This window comes from Balearica regulorum, chromosome 7 (assembly GCF_011004875.1).
Source record: "Balearica regulorum gibbericeps isolate bBalReg1 chromosome 7, bBalReg1.pri, whole genome shotgun sequence".
Lineage (NCBI taxonomy): Eukaryota > Metazoa > Chordata > Aves > Gruiformes > Gruidae > Balearica > Balearica regulorum.
In genome coordinates, this window is record NC_046190.1 from 31,471,867 (window position 1) to 31,495,696 (window position 23,830).

At 37.6% G+C, this 23,830-nt stretch overlaps 1 protein-coding gene across 4 annotated transcripts in view; it reads left to right on the plus strand.

The window, feature by feature from the left end:
• GRID1 (glutamate ionotropic receptor delta type subunit 1) overlaps positions 1-23,830 on the plus strand; it is a 533,234-nt gene that overhangs the window by 391,969 nt on the left and 117,435 nt on the right. For 3 of the 4 annotated variants that reach the window (XM_075758773.1, XM_075758769.1, XM_075758772.1), the window contains exon 5: positions 17,143-17,196. The exons of the other annotated variant lie outside the window; for it this stretch is intronic. In XM_075758773.1, the coding sequence (XP_075614888.1) occupies positions 17,143-17,196 (54 nt within the window). The remainder of the gene's footprint in view (positions 1-17,142; positions 17,197-23,830) is intronic. 4 annotated transcript variants of the gene reach the window in all.

Consider the following 23,830-nt stretch of genomic DNA (forward strand, 5'->3'; position numbering starts at 1 on the left):
AAATGAAAGAGAAAGTTCAAGTTTGTTAAATTAATTATGCTCGGTAGTCACAGAGAAGGATTCAGGCTCTGGTGAAGCCTGGGATAGCTGTATGATATCCTAGTTGTTTTTAAATTACATGAATAAAACTGCTTAAAATCCATCCTGGGGTTATGCTTTTTGGTTGCTCTTAATCCATCGTGGGTTGTAGTAGTGGAATTGTAAATGAGAACAGCGTAAGAATGCCAGATAGTTGTATTGGGGGTTTTGTTTGTTGTTATTGTTTTGATTTTTCTGATGAATTTATGGTACTTGGCTTGGTGGTACAGGGTATTTGGAGGGGTACGTATGCACATGTACATACCTTTTACACAAATAAGTATATGTACCTGTAGTTATGCTAAATGACAATTGCAATGGTTATTTATTCCTGTTTACTGAGGCCAAGAAAAAAACGTCCTCCCCATTTTATAAATAGATGGATAGAAAATAATTTTGCTTGTTTTTTGAAAGCTGGTGAAGATTTGTTTTGTATGCTCGTTTCTCACAGCACAATTTCAGGTGGTGCAAGGGCACATCCATGAAGAACCAAGAGAGTGAGAGCTGGTGAATCTTGTCATTGATTCCATCCCAAGTACAGAGGCAGAGCTCTCTGAGACAGAAGGCTCAAGTATGAGGAGAAAAGGTGGTGGAGTAACTAAAACTAAGTAAAAAAACCTTAGGTTGGGAATGAACATCTTTTTAAATATACCTTATTAAGCCTAATATACCTTTTTTAGCCAACACCTAGAAAACGAGAAACGCAAGGCTCAAAATATCAGGTTCTGTCTTCTGTTTTAAAAAAGCATAAAAATCAATAGTGTAGGGGTTTTGCACAGCTGCTGTAGACCCTTCAATCTGTCTGGGTAGGCAAGAGAAAAAAGGCAGGAGAGAGAGGAAGAGTTTTATGTTTGTAGAGTTTTCTGTACAGATGGGGGTGAACGGCTCCACCTGTCTCTGGGTTTGGAACGGAGGAAGTACCTGATGAGGGATCCAGAATAAAGACTGGTTGGGCACCTGTAATTAATTTTGGGAATAAATCTTTCTCTGAAATAGAGAGCGTAGAGTAGCGAAGGGAAAGCAAAATAATAGCATAGGAGTGTGCTGCAGTCTTCTCACTCGACTGACAGCTTTTCTGTCTCAGCTGTGCAGCGCAGATAGGTGAGCAATGGCTTGTGCTGGGTGAAAGGGGCAAGAAGTAGTCAGCTGACAGAGAGACAGCCAAGACATGGATTTTTAGAGAGAATTGCTGAATAGACTTAATGAAAAGAAACAGGGAACAATGGGAGGATAGGGAAGGTGATGTTTGAGCCTGGTCGGTAGGCTGCTGTGAGAGGCAATTTGCACCGAGCTCAGCCACGTGGTATCTCCTCTGCCACAGCTAACTGAAGGACTGAACGGTGCAATGGTAAATCTAGCAGGGGAAACGGCTCCTTGCCACTTGTCCCAGAAGCGTTGCCCTAGGTAGGAAAGGCATCTTTCTCCCAGCAGCAGACAAATGGTTACAGAAAAATGTATATACTCAAGCTGTTTCAAAAGGACCGCCCTGCTCTGTTTCCTTATCTCTAAAGCCACAAAAGGGAGTGATTATAGGACATATAGGCGGAAGGGAAATAAACTGTGGTCTAATGTTCTATATTGATTTCCAGGTAAGTGTATAATTTGATCAATAAATCCTACTTCAATACAGCCAAACTTAAAAATCAATGGTCAAAACACATGCAAACATTTTCATTTTTCACTCATAGGCATAGCTACTAATGGAGTTGTGCTCTTCTAGATGATGCAGGTCCCTGAACAGTTGCAACAGCGGCTTGCCTACCTGTGTCAGTCTGAAATTTATAACGTTTTATGCACGTTATGTATGTGTGTGTAGCTATCTATCTGAAATACACATATATAATACAGAGTTAGTTATTCCTGTACATCAAACTTGGAAAATTTGCATATATATATTTTCCTAGGAATTTTATAATAAATCCAGGAGTCAGTTGTTCTAAGTCTGTATCTAGCATGGTGATAACAGAACTCTGTTAAAAATACCCTTTATTCTTGGGACTGGATGTTTTGGATGTTACCATTGGCCTGGTTTTCTTACTTCCGTTTTCCTTGTTTTGTTTATTTTATCTGCCCATCCCCAGACATCTGTGCGGGTATACATATATGTGGGAGTATGTCCACACAAATATGCGCGCACACACACGCGTGCGTATCTGCCCAGGGAAGGACAGAGTGATCTGGATTGTGGCCTGATAATTTTGGCTATGCACTTCAAATTGATGAAGGACAAACACTTTCGCTGCCTTCCGGCATTCAACTGAAAACCGTGAAACCACTGGCTCAGTAGTAGCTGCAGGCGTGACACAGAAGGATATAATTTGCAAATGCAAACTCGCAGTGATATTTTTGTAAGTTAATGTTTTGTTTTCAGTTTGAATGCTGTATTGGAGAAAGCCATAAAAGGCACCGATTTATGTGCATAGCCAAGAGTATGCATCTTTAAAGTGCTCTTTGAGTGGAGATACCAAATGGGACAAGGGTAAGAACATGTTTCTGGTGAGGGCCTCTGGGACACTGAGAGAGTACCTCCAAGCACGTGTTGTCTTGTTCCTCTTCTGGAGCAGAAAGCAGCAGGCTCAGTAGTACATCATTTGCTGTGATGAACACTTCTGATGCTACTGAAGGCACAAGAAGGGATCCAGATTTTTAAGGCAAGGATTACTGTTGAAGGTCTTGAACAAGGACGAGTGACTTGAGGTCCTCGTTCTGTCATGTGCTGTTTGTGTTGTTTATCATGCACTTGATCACTCTGCCTTAATTTCCAACTGCAAAAAAGGTCTAATAGTACTATATTACTATTATCTTTTTTTCTTCTCCATTCTATGGGTTTTCTGTTGAAAACTCTTTTTATGTCATCTTGGGCTCACCTGTTTGGGACTGGTACTACTGCACATGGTAGAAGGTGTGTGGATTTTCCCTCACCAGAATTCTGTCATACCTACTTTCATCAAGAAAGTAGAGCCTGAGATTTCTTTGCTTATCTTTGGTGTGTATTTGTTTGTAACAGTCTTTTGTAAGAACCTGTTAACTGAGTTACTTTACTAAATCATATGGACTAACTGGCTCTTAATGTAATCTTCTAAACCTATCAGTTTTGGAGCACTTGAAGCAGTATTTGAGAGACAGAAGACTACTGAGGATGAAATCTTGTCCCCTTTGACTTGAGTGGAACTAATATTCATCCCGTATTAGTTCTTGAATCGTATGGTTTCCATAGAACATAATCTTTTTTTTTTTTTTTACCTGAGTTCTTCAGAGCTGAAGCACTCAGTCTTCTTTTCTCAGCCCTAAATTCAGAAAATCACAACTCAGCTACCTAAATAGACTTTGAAAAATTAGTTCCTTTTCTTTCACAGTCAAGCTTTTGTAAATAATAAAGGTTATGGAAGACAATCCTTATCACAATGGTAAAGGATTACTGCTTTTGTACTTATTGCTTTAAAAAATTAGAACACCTTAATCTTTTAAAAACAATTTGGGTTTGGAAAAACAAATTGCATTGAAGCTGACAAGACGCTTGCCAAGTTCTGGGAGATGCAATTTGGAAAGCCTGAGAGATTAAACCTTGAATGCCCGAGTTCTTAATAGAAACAAGGACTCAATGTTAACTCTTTCATCACTGCTGCAGTCTATAATGTATAGAGTGCATATTTTTCTGTCTTTCGCATAAAACCCAGAAGGCTGCTGCTGGGTTTCTGTACTGTCTCAGGGGTACCAGATGAGAAACAAACTCCTGGCTTACTTGCCCCTGTCCCCAAGAATAGAGGCCACCATAATATATAAATATATGTTCCATAATCACTTTCATAAACTGATCATGGACTCTCTTGAAATGGAACTGTGTGTATTTTGGCCTGACACTACCGTTGTGAGATGAATTCAGGATCTCACCATAACACTTACAGACCTTTGTATTCTCAGCCAGAATATATCTGTGATCCCACTTGTATCCGTATTTCTTTGTGCTAGCATGGCCCTGTGCGTTAGCGATTGGGATGCTTTAGTTTTTATCCTCCTCAGGTGCTTAAAGTAGTATTTGAAATATGGCAAGCGTATTGTCTTATGGTTCTGCTACTAAACTATCTGAACTTAAACTCTCCTCTCAACCTGCTAGTGACTACAGCAGTCTCTGTTGGTATTAATACTTTCTTACTGTATTGACAACATTTTAGCTGATACATCTTAGGCTCTAACTGTTCGTGGGTGCACAAATTGCTAGATCACAGACAATAAATCTCTAATACGCCGCTGGTGTTTTTCAAACTGATGAAGTTTCAAATAACAGCAAAATTTTTTTGGTTCTCTGAGGGCATGACCTTATTTTTCATAGGAGTGAATTTCACCATAATTATGTTATCTGGTTTCAGAAGTCATTACCTTTTTAAATGCTGTCTAAACACCTCTGTATTTGTCATACTTCCTAGTTTTCTATCATAGTTAATTCTTTTAATAGTACTTGCCAGAATCATTACTGATAATGTTAAATAACTAACTAAAGCTCTCAGGTCAAAAGGAGTAACTGCTGAGAAAATAGGGTAACTTAAAAGCTCAAAATCTAAGGATGGCAGAGGAAATTTGGAATTTCTTTAAGGTCCTCTATTATGAAGCTAGGAACCTTGTCTACACTTAGTTTCATATAACTCATGATTGCCCTGTCCACTGATGTTAAATTATTTTTTTCCCTCTGGCTTTAAGATTTGAAAATTTATTAAATGCACATCACCCCTGCAGAACTTTTTTATAGGTGTTGTTATTCTTTATTCAAATTTGACTGTAAGGCCCCTATCCCAGGAAGTCTTTCTTTCCTTTATTATAGTTTCCCAACATTACACAGATTCAGTCTGTTTTACTGTGATGTCCCTGTTTATTTCTTTGTTGTCTGTTATCTTGCTATAAATATCATTCCATTTCTGACTGTAACGTCATCATATTTGCACTCTTACTGCTATTTTTAGATCTTGCACTGCCCTCTCTGTTTGAACAGAGATACTATTCAATACTATTCAGTATATCTTCATTAACATTTTTTTTATTGTCTCACAAACTAAAAGTAGTTTTAGAGACTGTGAGCCCTATGTTCTCTAATATTTAATTTTCTTCTACTAGTTTCAGACTTTACCCCTCAAGTCCAGCACTGAAAGTCTTATCTGAAAGAATCACCTAAGAAAGATCCATTTTAATGAGAATATTTTTCAGTGGTTACACTTACTGTTTCTTTTTACCACAAGTCTTTTTTCTGTCTGTCCATCTTCATCTTAAGCTGCATCTTACTTTAATTTGCACTGTGCATCTATCTCACCTGTGTATAAATATTTTGTCCAGCAGTAACATTACAATGACACCTGACCTGAGTGAACGAAGATAGGGTTGTTTGTGGGGGTTTTTTTTCTGCCTCAAGGCTGTGTTTCTTGTCCTAGCTTGATGACCTCTTCTTTCAGTGCTCCCTGATGACAGGCCAGTCAATTTGTCCCTCATGCAATTCAATAGTTCTTGGGATTGTGTGAATCTCCGATCTTCTCAATTCTATTTTTCCTCATCTGGCTTGTGGTTATTTCCTACCTCCACCGTCTCCTTTCCCCTCTCCTTCATTTATGTTTTTAATCTTCTGTATGTTGTCCTCATCACCCATAGGTGTTAGCCCTTGGATTTTATTTTTCTCTGTGCGTGTGGGGTTCATCTAGTCTCTTTTTTTGCTTGTCTGTTTTCTGTATGCAGTGCTTCTGTTTCTCTGTGCAGCTATCTTACCCTGTTACCAACCCTTTCTCTTCCCATATTTGATAATATGTCATCATCTGTCTTGTCTTTGTGCTCACGTGCTCCAGGTCTTTCTGTTTGCAGGTATTCACAATGCACATCATGTCAAATGAGTATTTTATCTTCTTTCCTGTGTGTTCTCTTTTAAAATTTCTTAATTTCTCTCATGTCTCCAGATGCATCTCTAGTTCTTAGTTCTTCTTGTCCAAGATTTCCATCGGGTGATATGTTCCCATCAAGTGACTAAAGGATGTGTCGTTATTCAGGGTTTTTTTCAGCTAGTAATGTTTATTGTCACATTCTTTTGAGTCTCCTATAAAACCAGATGTAACTCTGATAAAAAAATACAGTCCATTCCAATGTAATCTTTTTTCCTTCTCTCTTCATCGTTACATTTAACTCTCATAAATGTCTCATTTTGACACCATCTGCTTATTGACTTTCAAAGACACTGTCTTTTTAAAATTTTCCCTGGTTAATTTTTTTTTTAAGTTTTGCAGTTAAACTGCTCGTCAGCCTAAGCTGAAGATACCTGCAAAATGCTCTCAAATACGTGGCCTTTGTCTTACTCAAAAGTTCAGTGTGTTCAAGTAGATTCTGCAAACTGGGAAATTTGACCACATCACAGACTTTATGAGCAAAGCTATTATCAGCTAATAGACTTGGTTCCTGTTTCCATCTCCCATAGATTTTTCCCTCAAGGAGGATGAATTTCATGCCAAATTCCCTGTTCAGCACTATTTGTTGTATTGTTACACAACATGTTGCTTTTGCTTTCTTCAGAAAAAGGAATTAACATTTGTTGGATGCTTTCATACATGAGTCCGAAATCTGAATCCATTTTCATGGGGTATATGTTGAAGCAATTTTTGTTTTCTAGTCATAGTTTGTCACAAACACAATTGTTATATTAAAAACTATGTTCATCCCATAGTATTTGCAGGCATAGGCTCGTGGTTATGATGGACATCAGCTTATGGTCCACTATATAAATCATTCTGCATAAATATTATACCATATAGTGTATTTTATTTTTTGTCAGTGAGGTGTAGACTACTTTAATTAGACAGAATGGAAGTTTCCCTTGTGATTCCTTTCATGCCTGCATGGATGGAAAAATAGAAATCACTGCTAAAGATAGTATATCACAAATGAAATGGGCTCAGAATTTAAAATTAAAACCCTATTAGTTTAACTTTTTTATTCCTCTGGATTTGTATAGAAGATCAGGTACATGGAAATTCTAACATAAATCTGTGTTTTGTCTAAATTCTACCTCAGAAACAATGGGAAGAAAATTACTGTAGTCGAAATGCTAAAAATGATTTAGTTTCAAGAACAGAATCAAGGCATAATCTGTAATGAATGCTGGTTTCCCTGGAGTCAGAAGATAAGCTGTTGCTCCAGACAATGTAGAAAGGTTCCTTCTCAAAACCCCATTTGTCTATAACTTTGCAAACACTATGTGAGCTTTTGTTAGTTAGATGAAGTGGAAATTGTTTCAAAGGATGAAATATGTATTTTTAAATTAATAACTTTGCCATACTTTTCTGAATAACTGTATGCAAGCATTCAGGAAAAGTATGTTTTCCAGTCAAATCTGCTCCTGCCCCGTTACTGTAATATATATCTTTAATATCATTCCTGCTGCCAAAGATAAAGCTGATAAAGACTGGCAGTAATGAGATAACCAAGTGCATCCCTGCAAGCTTTGAGAAAGTGTGGATGCAAAACATCACGGGTTTTGACACAAATGGTGAATATTTGAACACCTACCTGGAAGAAAAATCTGTGAACAAACAGTAAACTTACCTATGCCTGCTTCTCATGAGGCTTTTTTCTGTGTAAGTACTCGGTGCTAGGTGACTGCTGCTGTTGCTTACCTTTGTTTAGTCTGTAAGGCTTTGCACAAAGTCATTAAGACTGTGGACACGCGAAGGGACAGTTAAGCCCTTCCGTTACCACCATTACCGCTCCCCAAGGGAGCAGTTTCCTCCTAGAGCAACCTGAAAGAGTTATCAGTTGAGAAGTACGCAGAAGCCTCATGCAGTATAAAGAAAAGAAAAGATTATTTCTTCTTGGCAGAGCTGATCAGGAAGAGTCTTCTGGTTTGGGATGGTTAAGGTGATCTTTAAGGTGTTCTTCAGTATCACACAGCCTGTGGCACCGTTTGTGCTTGTAAAATGCACTATGACTGACAAGGAGGTCTTCAGACCTGTAAGGATTTTGCTTTATTTTTGTATTTATTTTGCAATTCAAAATAAGAGTGCTGTAGGCAGAAATGGACTGGTTTGAAAGTGATTATGTTTGAGGCTGAGGCAAGACCAGTGTCATTTTCTTTCCTTTAAAACCAGATGGGATTTTTAAGGAATTTAAGAGAAGATACTGCATGTATGTGAATAGATGAAAAGATTGACAATGAACAGGTTAACTTGTGATGTGTAGATATACTTTTCCAAGTACATAGAGTTAATAACCCCATAACCTATGTAAAATAACAGCCTCGGAGTGTGTTTGGCAACTTTGTGCCAGAGGCAATGAATCACTGTTAAAAACATAAGTTCATGAAAATCAAAGTGCTCTCTTGACCCTGTAGCTGGTTCCTTCAATTCAGAGTTTATGCCATATACATGATTCTGGGAGCTTCAGCTACCATGTTGTCAAGACAAAGCATATTTCTTTTAAAAGAGGAAATTAGGAATATATAAATTGTGTTTTCACTGTTTGGTGGTGTGTGTGTGTTAGCTGAGAAGTTTGCATCTTTCTGTGATGATACAGCTACCATCTGCTGTTTATACCTACAGAAAGGTCACCTCTGGAGAACTCTGTGCAAACTCTATGAGGTTATATTGAACTTCCAGTGCAAACTGAAGTTGGAGCTTAAGGTGTTTCTGAGTAGAGCTGAGAGAGCACAGTGTGTAAGACTGGTGGTATATACTGAAACATACTGTGGAATGGCTACTCATGGGAAGAGACAGCAACCATCCATGCTGAAAACAGGTTTATTTACCAAGGGTCTATGTCTGACAAACCATTTTCACCCTTCATACCTATATTTAGTCAACCCCATGTAGGCATTTCGAACAAACAGAAAAGTTAGACTGCTGGATTGTTTCAGGTGATTTATTCTCTTAATGGGAGGCAGGAGGACAACCAAAGCAACACCCCCCCCCCCCCCCCCCCCCCAAAAAAAAACCAAAAAAACCAAACACCCAACCCCAAACCAAAAAACAAACCAAAACAAACCCAAACCTAAAACCCCAAGCTCCAAATGCTGGCCAGTTCTGATCAATTTTAGTTTCTTCTCTGTACTTTCAGGAGTACAGTTCTTAAAGCATTACAAAATTGTCTCTAAAAAGGTTATATGTTTTAATAGAATATAGATGTACAAACCTGTTATCTTCAAAAAGAAATTCAGTGTCTAAGTTAGCAAAACTTGGTTATTCTTTTCAAAGATTTCACTGGGTCTTCAAAGTCAACTCAGTGTGTGGCGTTGCTAAAATTTTAAGTACGAGATTTCTGAGAGGTGGTGTTTTTTAGTTAACATTGTATTTATGTCTTTACAGAAATGTTGTTTTCTGACAGCTGTGCAATTATCCGGTGTCACTACCGTGCCATGTAGTTAAATGGTCAACAGTTACCACATTTATAAATAGTATGTGACATTTGAGCTTTGAAAAGTAAATTCTTACTGAATGCTTTTGGAAGAGTTCCATATAGAGTACTTTTATGTATCAGTCAGTGGAATATGCATTAAATGGAATTGCAACAGAGATTGAATGTAATAAGCATTACCTATAAAATGGGAATAAGATTAAACAGAAATCCCAAGGCATTACATCGAAATGATTAAGGCTAAAACAATAGGCAATGTCATGTATATTATAGTAGTTACTCAAGAACATTATAGCTGTGTAGCCAGGAGAAGGTGCAGTGTGTATACTTCCTCTTCCCCCACTCTTCCTTATAATTTTCTTCATCTTCAAAGTTTCTCTTGATTAATATTAAACTTTTATGTAGGTTTTCTTCAGCGTAGGTTTTTTTCTGATCACCTATGACCTAAGTAACAGGAAACTAGTACAGTACAAACTTTAAAATCTATTATAAATGTATTTCAGTTTGGGTTATTATCAAATTGTATTGTGCAAAATGTCACGTACACCTTTTAATTATCATTCATCAGCTGTAGGGGGGTGTGCTAAAAGCTGGTGAAGGTTTGGGTCATATTTACTCCTGTTTCCATGAAATGTCTTATTAGCAACTGAAAATGGAACTCAGATGTTGATGGTATTTGAAGATTTGCTGTGGGATTTTTTTTTTTCCCTCTTTTTTTTTTTTAACTCTATTTTCTTTTTTCCTCTCCCTCCCCCCACCCCCTATTTTTTTTTTTTGCTTTATTAGATTGAGTTATTTAGCTTGTAGATGAATTAATACAGAGGTCAAGAAAGGACCATGTCATACCTTTGGGACAGAGACCATAAATGAACTATTACAGAGTTTGTGGGGAACGGGAACGCTGGATAGCTATCCCTGACTAATGACCAGACATCTGAGTGGGACAGTATAGAGATACCCATATGACTGTTCTGGCCTATCTTTTATGGGAGACTCAAGCTGAATACGCCAGGTTTATACACCCGTACTACTGGCAAACCCCAGAATACTTAAAATACCATCCAAGATCGTGACGGCCTTTCAATAATTACTTGTGCTTCGTCAGTACCACTGAGGGAAGAATAGCTTTTGTTAGCAATGCAGTTCTGCAGAAGAGTAATAAGGAAATATCAGGCTTCGTGTTTAATGTAACAGTGCATGATAACCAGAAAAACATGTCCCCATTAAGTGAGGTTTTTTAGAAATATGTTTACAGAGTGTAGACCAAGAATGAGGTAATACGCACTGTGAATTATCAAGAAATGTGGATGTTAAAAGCATGTTGGGCTTGTGGTTTGTTAATCACTTGTACGTGGTTAATATGTATGAGATTCTGAAGTGACAGCTTCTGTTGTAAGTGTAAGGAAATTAACTGTATCATTGACATGAGGTAGCGATCACCGAAAGATAGGGGCTCCGGGAGCTTGCCAAGTGTTTTTTAAGAAGCGTGTACATACACATTTCTAGGAAGATGTTCAGAAAAGGAAGGAGTATAGAATTTCTGGCAAGACCTTTTTTTATTAAAAATACAAATTCTTCATGGAGAATGATGTTCAGTAAGGAAGAGTCAGGTTCAGTGGATTTTCTGATCTGAAAAATTGTCATGGAACCTCTTTAAATTCCCATTTTACCATTTAGAGAACAAAGAATTTCATATTTCGCTTTAAAAGGACATTTAGAAATTTAGAAATTAGAATTAACCTGTATTACATGAGAACAGTAAACTTAGTGCTGATTCAGTTTAATGCAGCTGAGTTTTTTCTGTTCAAGATTCTTAGTCCAAAATGTTTCAGTTTTATGACTTTTGATCTAGAGCTGGGTTGTTGTTGTGTGGCCTCAAAAATTTTGTTTTACCTTTTAGAAACACTATCAGTTTGGAGTATTCTTTAGTACCCTATAAGTATTACAAGGAGATTAGACTAGACTGGCTTTTTAAAAATTATTTTTATAAGCACTTTATTGTGGCTAGTAATGCTTATTTTATTTATTTATTTTTAATCTATTACACTCTATAAGATTTACACTCCTCTGGAGCTCCTCTGGATTTATTTAAAATGCAAAGGAAAAAAGGTTCTAATGAATCGTGAGAATCTCAGTGACTGGTACAGAGAAATTGTTTTTCTGTGAAGTTCTATTACCTATGCAAGTCACTCCTGGATGTGAACTGTGCTATTTTAATTGAAGGAGTTTCTAAATATAAATTGGGTATCTAGAGGTTATAGACTGAACCCATCTGCTCTGCCAGAATTGACTTTTTCATATCTTCTATCTTAACTTATTTGTATCCAAGACATATACAGAGCTTCTCAGATAAACAGGTGCACTTTGGTACGATCCAATTAATTACTGACAGATGTATTGCATTGGAAACTTGGTCTGTATCTCTTCTTTGGGATCTAAACCAGTTCCCTTATTCTTAGGATGCTTTCCCGGGCATTTTAATCAAGAGCAAAGCCATTTAAAAAAAAAAATGAAATGAAAGCAGCTGGAGCTAGCTTTGGCTCAGGCTTACAAAATAATGTAAAGAAGGTAGTGACTTTTTTTTTCCTCTCCATTGCTGTTTTACTATAGTAGATTTCAAAATGGTTCTGAAGAATTATTCTTTTTTTTGGGGGGTGGGGGGTGTGGGAAGACAGACAGTAATTAAACAATTTCTCCAAGGATGTGAAGGAGGAAGAAAAAGCTGGTTTAGGAAGCAGGTCACTGGCTAGAACCTTGCTTGCGACAATGGGAACTGGAAACAGTTTTCTTTTGAATGCTGTCCGGTGGCAAAAGTAAAGCGAGCAGGTGATGAAATGTAAGGGCTGAGACTGATCCCTTATGAAAGATGTGCAAAGAGCTGAGATTTAGACATGACATGATTACTTCCCCAAGCCCTTCTTTACTTATGCCTTCATCATGAATAATTAAAAAAAAAAAGTTTATTTGTCATTGTCATGCCGGTTGCGTTAGAAATATGAAGAGAAAGATGACAAACGATCTCAGAAGAACCTGAGATTTGTGCAATTTGCCTGTGATGAAGGCATATCTATTTCTTATTTCATAGTAGTAAAGCTGACCTTGAGTATTTCTTAATCTTGTCCCCCACTGTCCTGGTCTCTGAAGAGGACTTGGGTCTCCTGCAGGCTCTTTCTTCAGACCCTCACTGGCTAGCTCGCTCTGAGCCCGGTTTTCTGCTGTAGGTGTCGGTGGGGCTGGCTGTTGGCAGTCTGTCTGGTTGGCAGGGGTCTGCAGGGGGACGGCAAGCTGGAAGACAGCTGCATAGGAGCTTTGTAACGGGGCTCTGGATCTCTGGTATTGAGATGGTTGGGTGTATCTGCTGCTGCCTCCGTGGAGCAGTCACCATGTTGCAGGTGTATCTGCTCTCCGCTGCCAGCTGTAATTAGTCATCAGTTGGCAACAACTTTGGTTTCGTGTTATTATGGCATCTCTTAGGACACTCTTTCCAAATTATTTTCTAACTGTGAACTCCACAGTTTACCCTCTCATTCATTTTTTTTCTGGAAGTCTATGATGCTCTTTATTCTCACCATTAAGGTAAAGGATATGCAAGTAATACCCTTTACTACTTTGATATCCCTCCTAGCAAAACATTCTGGTGATTCTTTTTATATCACGGATTTTGGGGTGGCAGCCCTTATTTCAAAAAACGTAGACGCAACAGGGCCACCTGTGTTTGCCGTGGGCAAGACATTTCCATCTAGGGTCCCGGGGTTGATGATGGGGCTGCCTGTCCCCCTGGGTACACAGGACGGAGACAAGAGGTTTGTAACTGTAACACAGACACATGTAAGCCTAAAGCCTTCAACATGTCCTGCTGTCTCCAGAACGCAGTCCGCCCGTGCCTGTTTGAACAGCCACCAGCATCCCTCTAAGGGCATCCCTCCCATCCTGGCTGCTCATCCCTACGTTCCGTTCTACGCAGCCAAGGTGCTGACCTTGGCAAAGCAGCCAGGTATTGTGGAAAAGAGCCTTCACTGTTACTAGCCAGCCATTACGCCTTTGGAAATGTTTTCAGTTTCAGATTTTTTGAGAAGGTCAGGAAGGATTGTTTCTGCTGTTTTGTTTTGTTTTGTGGTTGGGTTTTTTTTTTTTTTTAATTGCTTTATTTCTGAACATAGCTATATTTGTTGCTTACTTTCCTAACTTCTCCTTTTAATCCTGCAACTGCCATTAGATAAAATAATGAACTGAGTTACTTATTCATAAAGGCAACTTAAATATTTGTTCTCTACTGTATTCCAATAAAATAATGTTGTTATGGATTATTGGCAGTAAATTATTTTGTTATATATTTAAAAGTAAACAAAGTCATATAAATGAAAGAATCTTTGACCATTTTTCATGAAGCATCTTCTTTTCTTTTATCATTATTGGTATGAGATCTGAAATCTTAATGCTCATATTTTGATTTTCAGTGTCTCCCTATTTCATTTCTATTGCAAATGCTTTTTGCTGAGCCATTATAAACGGTTTTCTACATTCCCTGCTCCCCTTCCACTCTTCCCAGTCTGGCCCAGTTCTGATAATATCATTTATATGTTGTCATTAATAGTGGCCCACTGAGTCAATTATAATTCTCTTGTTTGGGTTCTGCATTTTAACATTTGGCTGTTGAAATGTGTTTGGGGGGGAAGGAAGGAAGGGTATACAGTCTCAAAAAAACCCCCTTCTTTTTTCCAAATTTGTAGAAGCTCTTTGCTAGTCAAAGAGCTTTAATTTCCAGTGTGCCGTTTATCTGAAAAGCAGATTTTCTATTTGATAGAAATGTTGTGAGGCATTACTCCCGAGTGTCAGCTAAACCCTATGTACATATAGAATATATAAAGAACTAGGTTATCTTGCATATATATTAATGTTTTCCACAACAATATATTTTAGCACATAAGTCCTGCCCTAATAGATGGCAGAGCTTTTCCTCAGCCACAGTGATCACACAAATTCCTAGCCTACTTTCTTTAGTATAGGGTACATTTATGAAATAGGCTGTAACAGATCCTTCCAGGTGTTTCATAAACTTTTTTTTTTCTTTTTGGATGGATGGATACACAAGCTTAAACAAATGGCAAAGTCTTGAACAGCTTGAATAATTAAAAATAGGTGACCATAATCTCCCAAGTGCTGATGCTTTTTCCTCTTTAAAGAAAAAGAAACTCTTTCTTTCTTATTCTGAGAGTTCTGAAGAAAAAAGAAACTCTGTAAATTCCAAACATATGTCATTTCTTTCTTATTCTGAGAATTCTGAATAAATTTGCTTATTGATATCACAGGTCTCCAGGACCTTGCTCTTCACACTGTTTAACTTCCATGAGCCTCCAGCAATACACCTCCAGCACACCAGAGCTACCAGGAGGTTGACACCTCAGAGATGTAACTTTCAGTAGTTCACTTCGGGATTCTTTAGGACAGCAAGCGTGTAAATATGGTGTAAAACCTGAAACACAAAATGCGAGAAGTTTCTGCTTCCTCTCAGCGTGTCTGGCTTTAGAATAATGCTGCATGCTTTGTGTTGCAGCTCTAAACAGAAGATATTTATAGATATTTAAACTTGCCTACCTACAGTTATGTTTCTAAATACATTTCAGGCTTTTAGTATGCAGAGCCATTGACTTCTGTAGGAGGTGCTGAATGGTCTAGCACTCTGGTGACTAAAGATAAACTCTTAGCAACCTAAATTTAGGCACCTCATTTTAAAAACTTTGGCCCAGATATGTGAACCCAGAAGAATGAGTTACAATAATTCATTTCAAATTCCCTGGCTCTTGGACTCCCCAGACTTAGCATTTATTCATACAGATTGCTCACTGTTGCAGATAAATCACAAAATGTAGCCAATGCAATAACTGCACCTGAGCGTTATTTAGTTCTGCTTTGCTAACGTTGGCAACACTTTGCTTTTCCTCTATATGTTACAGCACCTGGCTATTTTGGCTTTGTCTGAATATGGTAGAGGGGTGAATATGGAGAAAATCAACAAGTTTTCCCCCTCGCTTTCATTACTGGTAGCTTTCCTAATAGCTGTGCTTCTTCAGTTAGGTGGTCAGTTTAATTTTCCTACCAGCTTAAAAGAAACGCAAGGGAGACAATTTTTCACTGCATGCTTAGGAGAGGATTGTCTTGTCAGAAGCGTTGTCTCAAGTGGTTCTCATCTGCTTTGACACCAGGGATAGTTAATTTCTAATAATGCTGTTTATGATCATGATGAGAAATACTGTGCCCTGTCTGTGTCAATTTTTCTCTTTTGATTTCTTTGTGTTTTCTCTTTCGGGATTTTTTGTCTTTTGGGATTTTTGTCTCTTTAAAGGTGCTCTGCACCTTGTGGACATGAGAAATAGATTGAGGTGTGTGTGTTGCCCACAACTTTCTCCTAGGTTTTGTGTAGGCTGTATGAATGAGTAAGGTTTTAGAACACAGTTACATAGGCAAGTAATTTATACTTCTTTTTTTTTTTTTTTTTTTAAACACAGTATAAACTAAAAGTAATGTTAAAAATGTTGGTGTTGGTTACTGAGCCAGTTTTGGTTTGGGTTTGTTTTGTTTTTTTTTTGCTAGGATCAGGTAACAGTACTCCTTTTGCCTATATTAAGGATGGATATCTTGTCATTTCACTGCAGCCTTATAAGTCATGGGCGTTTATTCTAAGCCAGTCATCTGCAGTCAGTGTCATGAGAGAAGGTGATTCGTCCCATCTGACACTAAATATCTGAGAGACTTATTACGCAAACGTGCTCTGGAGAGGAAGGTGGTTGATGATGTTCCTACCCAGCCCAGTGCCACAATCTACAGAGCCTCTTCGTACTGCTGCAATTGTTTATGAGGTTGCACACAATGAACTAGGTGCAGAAATTATCCATGGGTTGATTCTTTACAATATATAATGATTATTCAAGTCCACACCAGGACGCCAGAAAAAGCGTCCATGCAAATCATAACTTTCTTTTGGGTCTTATGTACATATGAAGAGAGGATGACTCATATGGAACTTCACTTGAGTGTCTCAGAGTGGTGTTTTTCATTAACTAGGTTAGCTAACTGTTAAAACTATCAGAGTTATATTAGGGCAGAGGCAGTATATTTTGGAAGGCACATTGAAAAGAAACTCAGCCTTCTGGGATGCATTAGATATATCATAGAATCATAGAATGGTTTGGGTTGGAAGGGACCTTAAAGATCATCTAGTTCCAACCCCCTGCCATTGGCAGGGACACCCTCCACTAGAGCACGTTGCCCAAAGCCCCATCCAACCTGGCCTTGAACACTTCCAGGGAGAGGGCAGCCACAGCTGCTCTGGGCAACCTTTTCATACAGAAGTTAAGTCTCATGAACTGCATGTTCTGCGTGTTGTTCATCACAGGATCCCTTATTACGTTGATGTACCACCCTGCTCCAATATGCTTTTGTGGTACATCTAGGGAATATCTTCGTGGTATGGGGTACTTCAGTTTAGATACTGAAGTCAGATAAATGTAACTAGCACCGACAAGATACTGTTCCATGAAGAAGCAGTGGAAGAGATGAAAGGAACTATACTGTAACAATGCTAATAGTAATGAAAGCAATCAAAATGAGCTTAATAGTACCTTTTTTAATGCAAGTTCTTTCTGGAATATATTTCACACGTTTTATTTATTTTTATTATTATATTTCTTTTTGTAGGCTGTGGAAACCAACCTTGCATCAAAGGATAGTCACTGGGTCTATGTAAATGAGGTAAGAAAGTCAAAAGAGACAACATAGCTTGGTACATTCGCTCATCACCGTCTTTTCTTTCATATGTTTTGACACATCAAACTGAGCACACACTTAGCATTTTTCCTTTTTGAATGGTACAAGGTGCAAACTCTGTGGTGTCATTGCATGTCTGTCTCAGTAGAATTGGCATATGTTGAACACCAAAGGTCAAAATAAAGATTCCAATATACCTCATAGCAGCGGCAAGACTGTATTTTTACCCTCATGTTGATTCTATCTCATTAGTTATTTACGAAGCGGAGAAAGTCTCAAAAGAAACCTCAAATACATACATCTAAATCTGCCAGAATCTCACCCTTCAGTGCTATGACAGCCTGCATTCAGATACCAGGAGAGGGAAGAGCGCTGGGGCTAGTCGCAGGCTTAGCTCATTCCAATGTGCATTTACATGGCACACAGGTTTCCTGTAGTGCAGAACTGTGGTGGTGTTTTGGCCAAGATCCAGGATAGCATAGATTTAAAATGTGATATTTCCTCTCTGCAGCAAATGGTATCCTGTCCTACTACTACGATTATTTATTTTACTTTAGTACCACGATGCCCTAATGGGAATCAGTGCAGACTCATATTTTAAAAGCAATGGAAAGCTTTAACTGTTGTACTATATATAATAATTTATAAATCACTGATTTTTCAGGATAAATGGCAGTATTTTATATATATTTCTGGTTTTAATAATGATTTGTTAAAAGATAGTAAAATATCTAAGTTAAAAAGAACCACGTTCACTTTTTTTTTATATTACACATGCATAGCTTCTAATTTAATAACCAATTCCTTTCTTAATTTCTCATGTCTTTCTTTGCACCTAGCTAATAATTTTGGATAGGCTACTTTTATTAATAACTATAAATTCTATTGTGTGGCATTAGAAAGGTTCTGTAATTAAATAGGGTCTAGTGAAAGCAAGTGAAGTCTCGGCCTATAAAGGCTTTATAAATTCTTTCTAGTCCTTGTTACATTTAAGTACCTCCTGATTTGTCAGCTGCAGTAATGACCCACTACAAAATATCAGCAAGATGCCCAGAGAGTCAGAGTTTATATTCACATAAAGATAATACAGTGCATATTTCTCTAAACATTTATAGAGAGAGGGAGTGTTTGTGAATTTGTTATTGCTGCTGTTATTGTTCAGATGTTAAAACTCACTTCATGAAGCCTGAATCTGTAACATCACAACTAAAAACCTTCAGCACCCATGCACAAGCATGTACATACATACACAAACACATCACACAGGGTGGAAATTCTGCTTTTATTTTGGGAACTCTTTTTTTTCCTCTTTTATAGCTAGAGACTGGATAGGGAAGCTATGATAGAAAAATGTAAATCTAAAGTATAACTTTCTAGTGAAAAATATTAGTGTACATACTTATAAAATCTCAAATTTTTTTTTTTTATTTTTTTTTTTTAAGCTGAAGGAGGGTCGATTTAGATCAGATGTTAGAAAGAAATTCTTTACTGTTAGAGTGGTGAGGCACTGGCACAGGTTGCCCAGAGAAGCTGTGGATGCCCTATCCCTGGAAGTGTTCAAGGCCAGGTTGGATGGGGCTTTGGGCAACGTGGTCTAGTGGAGGGTGTACCTGCCCATGGCAGGGCAGGTGGAACTAGATGATCTTTCAGGTCCCTTCCAACCCTAACCATTCTGTGATTCTATGAAATTAAATTCAAACAATTACAGAAACTTTTCAAATTAATGAAAATTTGGAGGACTCTGCAGGCAAAAAGAGGACCAAATGCCTGGATTATCCTTTTTTTAACAGAAAGTGTTGGTCTTTGTGTGCTTAAAAGCTACTGTGAGAAGAAAACACATTAAACAGTCAAATCAGCTATCTTTGATGGAATTCCACATGAGTAGCAAGCCAGGTGTAGTCCATTCTGTAAATGGACCAAATACTTAGCCAGTCCTTTTTCACTCCCAGGCAGACTGAGGTTCCTACACTTTTCTGTTCATGGAAGGCAATGAGCATCTGAACCTTGGACTTAACTTGCTATAGTAGGAATGACTGTATAGCATGGTATTATTTCAATACAAGATTTTATTATTGCCTTGAATTAAATCTATTTTACTCTCTCTGTATTGACAATCCAATAAATATTTGAGTTTGGTTTTTTTGTTTGGGGGGGGGTGTGTTTTGGTTTTTGGGGTTTGTTTTGGGTTTTTTTGCTTGTGTTTCTGTCCCATACAGCAGGGTAGAAGTCAAGTTTTGGAGTTCGAACATCTTTGAGCACTTTAATTTTATTGGTTGAGCAACACCACCAAGCTTGTGATGAGCTACCTTAAAACCATATGACTGGTAACATAGCACATGAACAAATGTTGGAATGTAAGAGTTGGTCTCAAACTACAGAGCTGTACTGTCAAGATCCTGTATTTGCTAGTTTCCAAAAACACAAGTCCCTGTGCTGAAGTACCTGTTCAGTTTGGATGCACCAATTGGTGGTGCAAAAGGATGCAGTCCTCTTTAGAAAAAGGCTAGTGAATTGGGAGTTGAGTTCATTGTGTGGGGTTGGAAGGCTGAAATGTTATATGGCAAGTAATTCTCTTTCAGGGTAAGAGAATACACAGGGATGAGCCTTTGCAGGCAATATCATGCCCTCATATGTCCTCTTTGAAGCCAAATTCATAAAACCCTTACTGTTTTAAAAATATATATTTGTAAGTGTATCTACTTTTCTCATTTCTGGCATTTTATGTTTCAAACTTGCAGAGCTGTCAAAAGCAGTGAGGATTTGAAGGGAAAAAAGAGATGTATTTCTAACCACCCTCCCCCTTTTAGATTTATATTTCATCATCTTTGCTTTTATTCATCCAGAAATACTAAATCATTCCTTGCATTCATTTAGGTAGCGATTCTACCTGAATTCTGGGTTAAACATGCCAAGTAGCTTTTTAAGAGCAAGAATATTTGTGATTTCTGTATAAATCCTTGAAAAAGCAAACAACTCTTCAGAGCACTGACTAGTCCATGCTTAGCTTTGTCTCCAGAATATTTTAAAACTTTTTATTACCATTGTCTGTGTTGGGAGTTGCCAACGGCCAGCAGTTTTGACCCTAAAGAAGATCTGTTCGAACATATCTGGTGTTCGCTCTTTATGGAGTGACCTACCAGCTTTGATAGATGTGTGCTCTATCTTCTTGTAGCATGACTGGCACAGTTGTGGATGCACCCCTTATCTGGGTGTTTATTTCCTGTCTTTCTTCCTGTTTTTCTTTCTTATTTTTATTTTTCTCTTACATTTCTTTCTCTTTGGTGCCTGACATCAAGCATCTCTGTCAGCTCCTCCTGACATTTTTCATTCTTCCCTTCTCTTTTTCTGTCTGTTCAGAGAAAATGCTGTGCATTGCCCAGGGCATATGTCTGTGGGAGAGGCACAAGAGCAATACTTGAAACTGAATTTGTATGTGGTTGTACTAGGAGCAATGCTCTAGGAGTCTGTGTCTGTTTTTTTTTATTAGCAGCAGCAGTAGGTCTGGGGGTATAAATAGCACTAGAAACCATGTTTCCCTTTTTGTGGGACATTTCATGGTTTTGAAATTTTCTCCAAGGAGAGAGAAAAGATAAAAGAAATTGTTCTGCAAAAGTGGAATTCGTACAAAAATACATTCAAATTAAACACAGTACTTTATTCCCTCATATCAATATATTTAATTCTAATTCCAAGTTTCTAAACAGTCATTATTTTTACATGTAAATCAGTAAAGTATGCAAAGCAATCAACTACTCTTGACAGAAATGGAATGGGTACTGAATTTGAATGATAACTCAAATGAGTTGTTTCACTGTTATCACGTCCTTCCTTTAATTTCTTTTTCAACAAACTTTCATCACTAGTCAGTTTAATTGAAAGTTGTAAGACGTGGTAGGACAAAGCACAAGGCTACTGGTGACAGGAGAGAATTTTTACCGATGGACAGGTAGGGATGAAGTGAAGACAGCATAGCGTCGCATGTCCAAACCATACATACTTGCTCTGAAGCTAAGGAGAGGTGAGGGTCAAACTTGTTGAACAGCTGTGTGGAAATACATAGAAGACATACACTGAGGAAGACTTTTTTATTTTGAAAATGCATTTTTGACAGCAATGTCCCAAAGACAAGAAATCGAAATAATGGAGGATTTCAATTTCCTCCGGTTGAAAAAGTAATGTTGGGACTCAGACAGGGCTCCACGGTTTCCTGTGATTGACAATGTTATTCCTACGTGTTTAAAAAGTTAAAGTAACCGTCAGTTCAGATTGCATTATGGCTAAGGAAGAATGGGCTAAGGAAGTTGGAAGATAATTGGTGTGAAAGCAATTGTGAGATGGTAGAATGTACTGTCTGAAGAACAGGAAGAAGTGAGCAAAGAAGAATTGGGATAATGGACACCAATAAAAAGATTGTCCAACTTCACGAGTTTAGGGAACTGGTAGTGTTTTTGGAAAGATAGTGCCATGAGTAAAGGATGGCAACAGGACTGTGGAGTTCTGTGGAGATGAAGGCATGATAAGGTATCGTTATGGTTACGATGGATTGTCTTCACAGATCTTGAAATCAAAGAGGAATTCTAAAGAAAAAGTGGTGGGAAACAGGGCTGAGGAGGAGTGTAAAGGCGGAATGAAGTAAATGATTATAAAATGAGGCTGAGCTGTAAAACAACTCATACCAGCGGTCATAAAAGGCAACAAGTTTAGATATAGCAGAAGATAAAGGAAAGTGTAAGGTGATTACTTAATGGAAAAATGAGGTTTTAATTTTTTTACTGACTTGATGCTAGCTTTATAGAAACTATTAATTGTAACGAGACTGTTAAAAACATACAGTAGTAGTTCCAGTTTATTTAGATAAATCAGAGGGACTCCACCAGATGACATTCAATACAGAGAAGTACTTTGGGTGTGGCTACAAAATGACATATAGCTGGTGAGCATCTGCAGGAGCAACTTAGAATCCTTGTGGATAACAAACAGAATTTCAATCACTACTGTTGTGATCTTGCAAAACAAGCAAATACAGTCCTCAGACATGTTACCGAAAACATCCTTTGTATATAAGGCAGGCAATTATTTTGCTCTGCTTGACATCGACTTGGCCTTGTTAGAAGAGAATTGCAAGTTTTGGGTAAGACACTTTTAAAAAAAAAAAAAAAAAAAAAAAGGAAAAGAAAATGCAGAACAATATTGAAAATCCAAAGGAGAGCACCTAGTATGATGAAAGCTCAGGAAAATATGTCCCATGAGGAAAGGTAGAAAGAATTAGGTTTATCTCCTATGAAACTCAGAAGATGGACCAAGGGTATAGCAGTAGAACAGATATAATTAAAAGAGGAATATGATCACATGTTCACTCTGGAAAGATAAAGGAAATGCAATTTAATCTTCTGCAGTACAAATTAGAATGAGTATTGGGGAAAGGTTTATGATCTAAATATGGTAATTAATAGGAACAACTTCCTTGGTTACTTTCTTCCATCTCATCATCTCTCTGTCTTCACACCTGCTTCTGCTATTGTTTTTTATTCTTCGTTTTTCAGCATCCTACTCATATTATGTAAGTCTGCTAAATATTTTTGGATGTCAGTTTGGAAAGACGAATACTACTGTATCATGAACACCACTCTATTTTCTGATCTGCCCCTTCTGTTCTAGGTCTTTCCACATATCCTTTTTCAATATGGGTATGGCAGTGACAGTTTGTACAAATAGTCACTCCATATACTTCTGATCGAATTCTTTATTCAATACTTTTGCTGACAAATGTGAAATTTATGGGGACTGTGATTCATATTTGATTTCCAATCAGCATGGAACTCCATCCTTTTCTGTCTACTACAGAAAACTAGCTTGCTGTCTACAGCAAGCTAGAGCAGTTCTGTTTGATTGGAATCTGTCAGTCAAATCCACCCTTAGGGTAGTCCCAGTGACTTGACTTAGCCGGGGATGAACCTAGCATCATATTTCTTGATATCAGTCATTTGAAATGGAGAAGTATATTGTAATTGTATGTAGTTTTGATAGAAAGATGCCTAGTAATGAATTACTGGCACTCTCTGAGCTTTAAAAATAGATTTAATTATAAGGTGTAAAAAATAAGTCTGAAAACTAAAGGTTAGAGCTTCTACTTGACTACAGTTTTCATTTGTTGCTTTTCCATTAAATTGATTCTCATTGATTCAGATTAACCCTTATCAGGTACAAAGGGGTATTTATTATTAACATGAAATAAGTTATTGCCCTGATTTTTTAGTCTTAGAATTACCACATTCTGTACTATGTGGAATAAAAAATTCTGAAATTCAAACAATATTCACTTCTAAATTCTCAAACTGGAACCATGGGAACAGTGGGCAGAACTAGTGGAAATTTTGTTTTATTGGTTCCTTACTGTCAAAATGATCAGGTACTCTTTAGGAAACAAATGTGCTATGGGAGGAATAAAATCCTTCTCATAGGTGAAGTACCAACCCATGTGGGTATTTGTCATGGCATAATGCTTAAAGAAGGGAGAAGTTCTTTCTAATAAAGGAAAACTTTTTTATTTTACAAAATAACAGTGTCATGCATTATTCCATTGCATTTTTCCATGAAGTACGGTAAAGGAGGGGGAAAC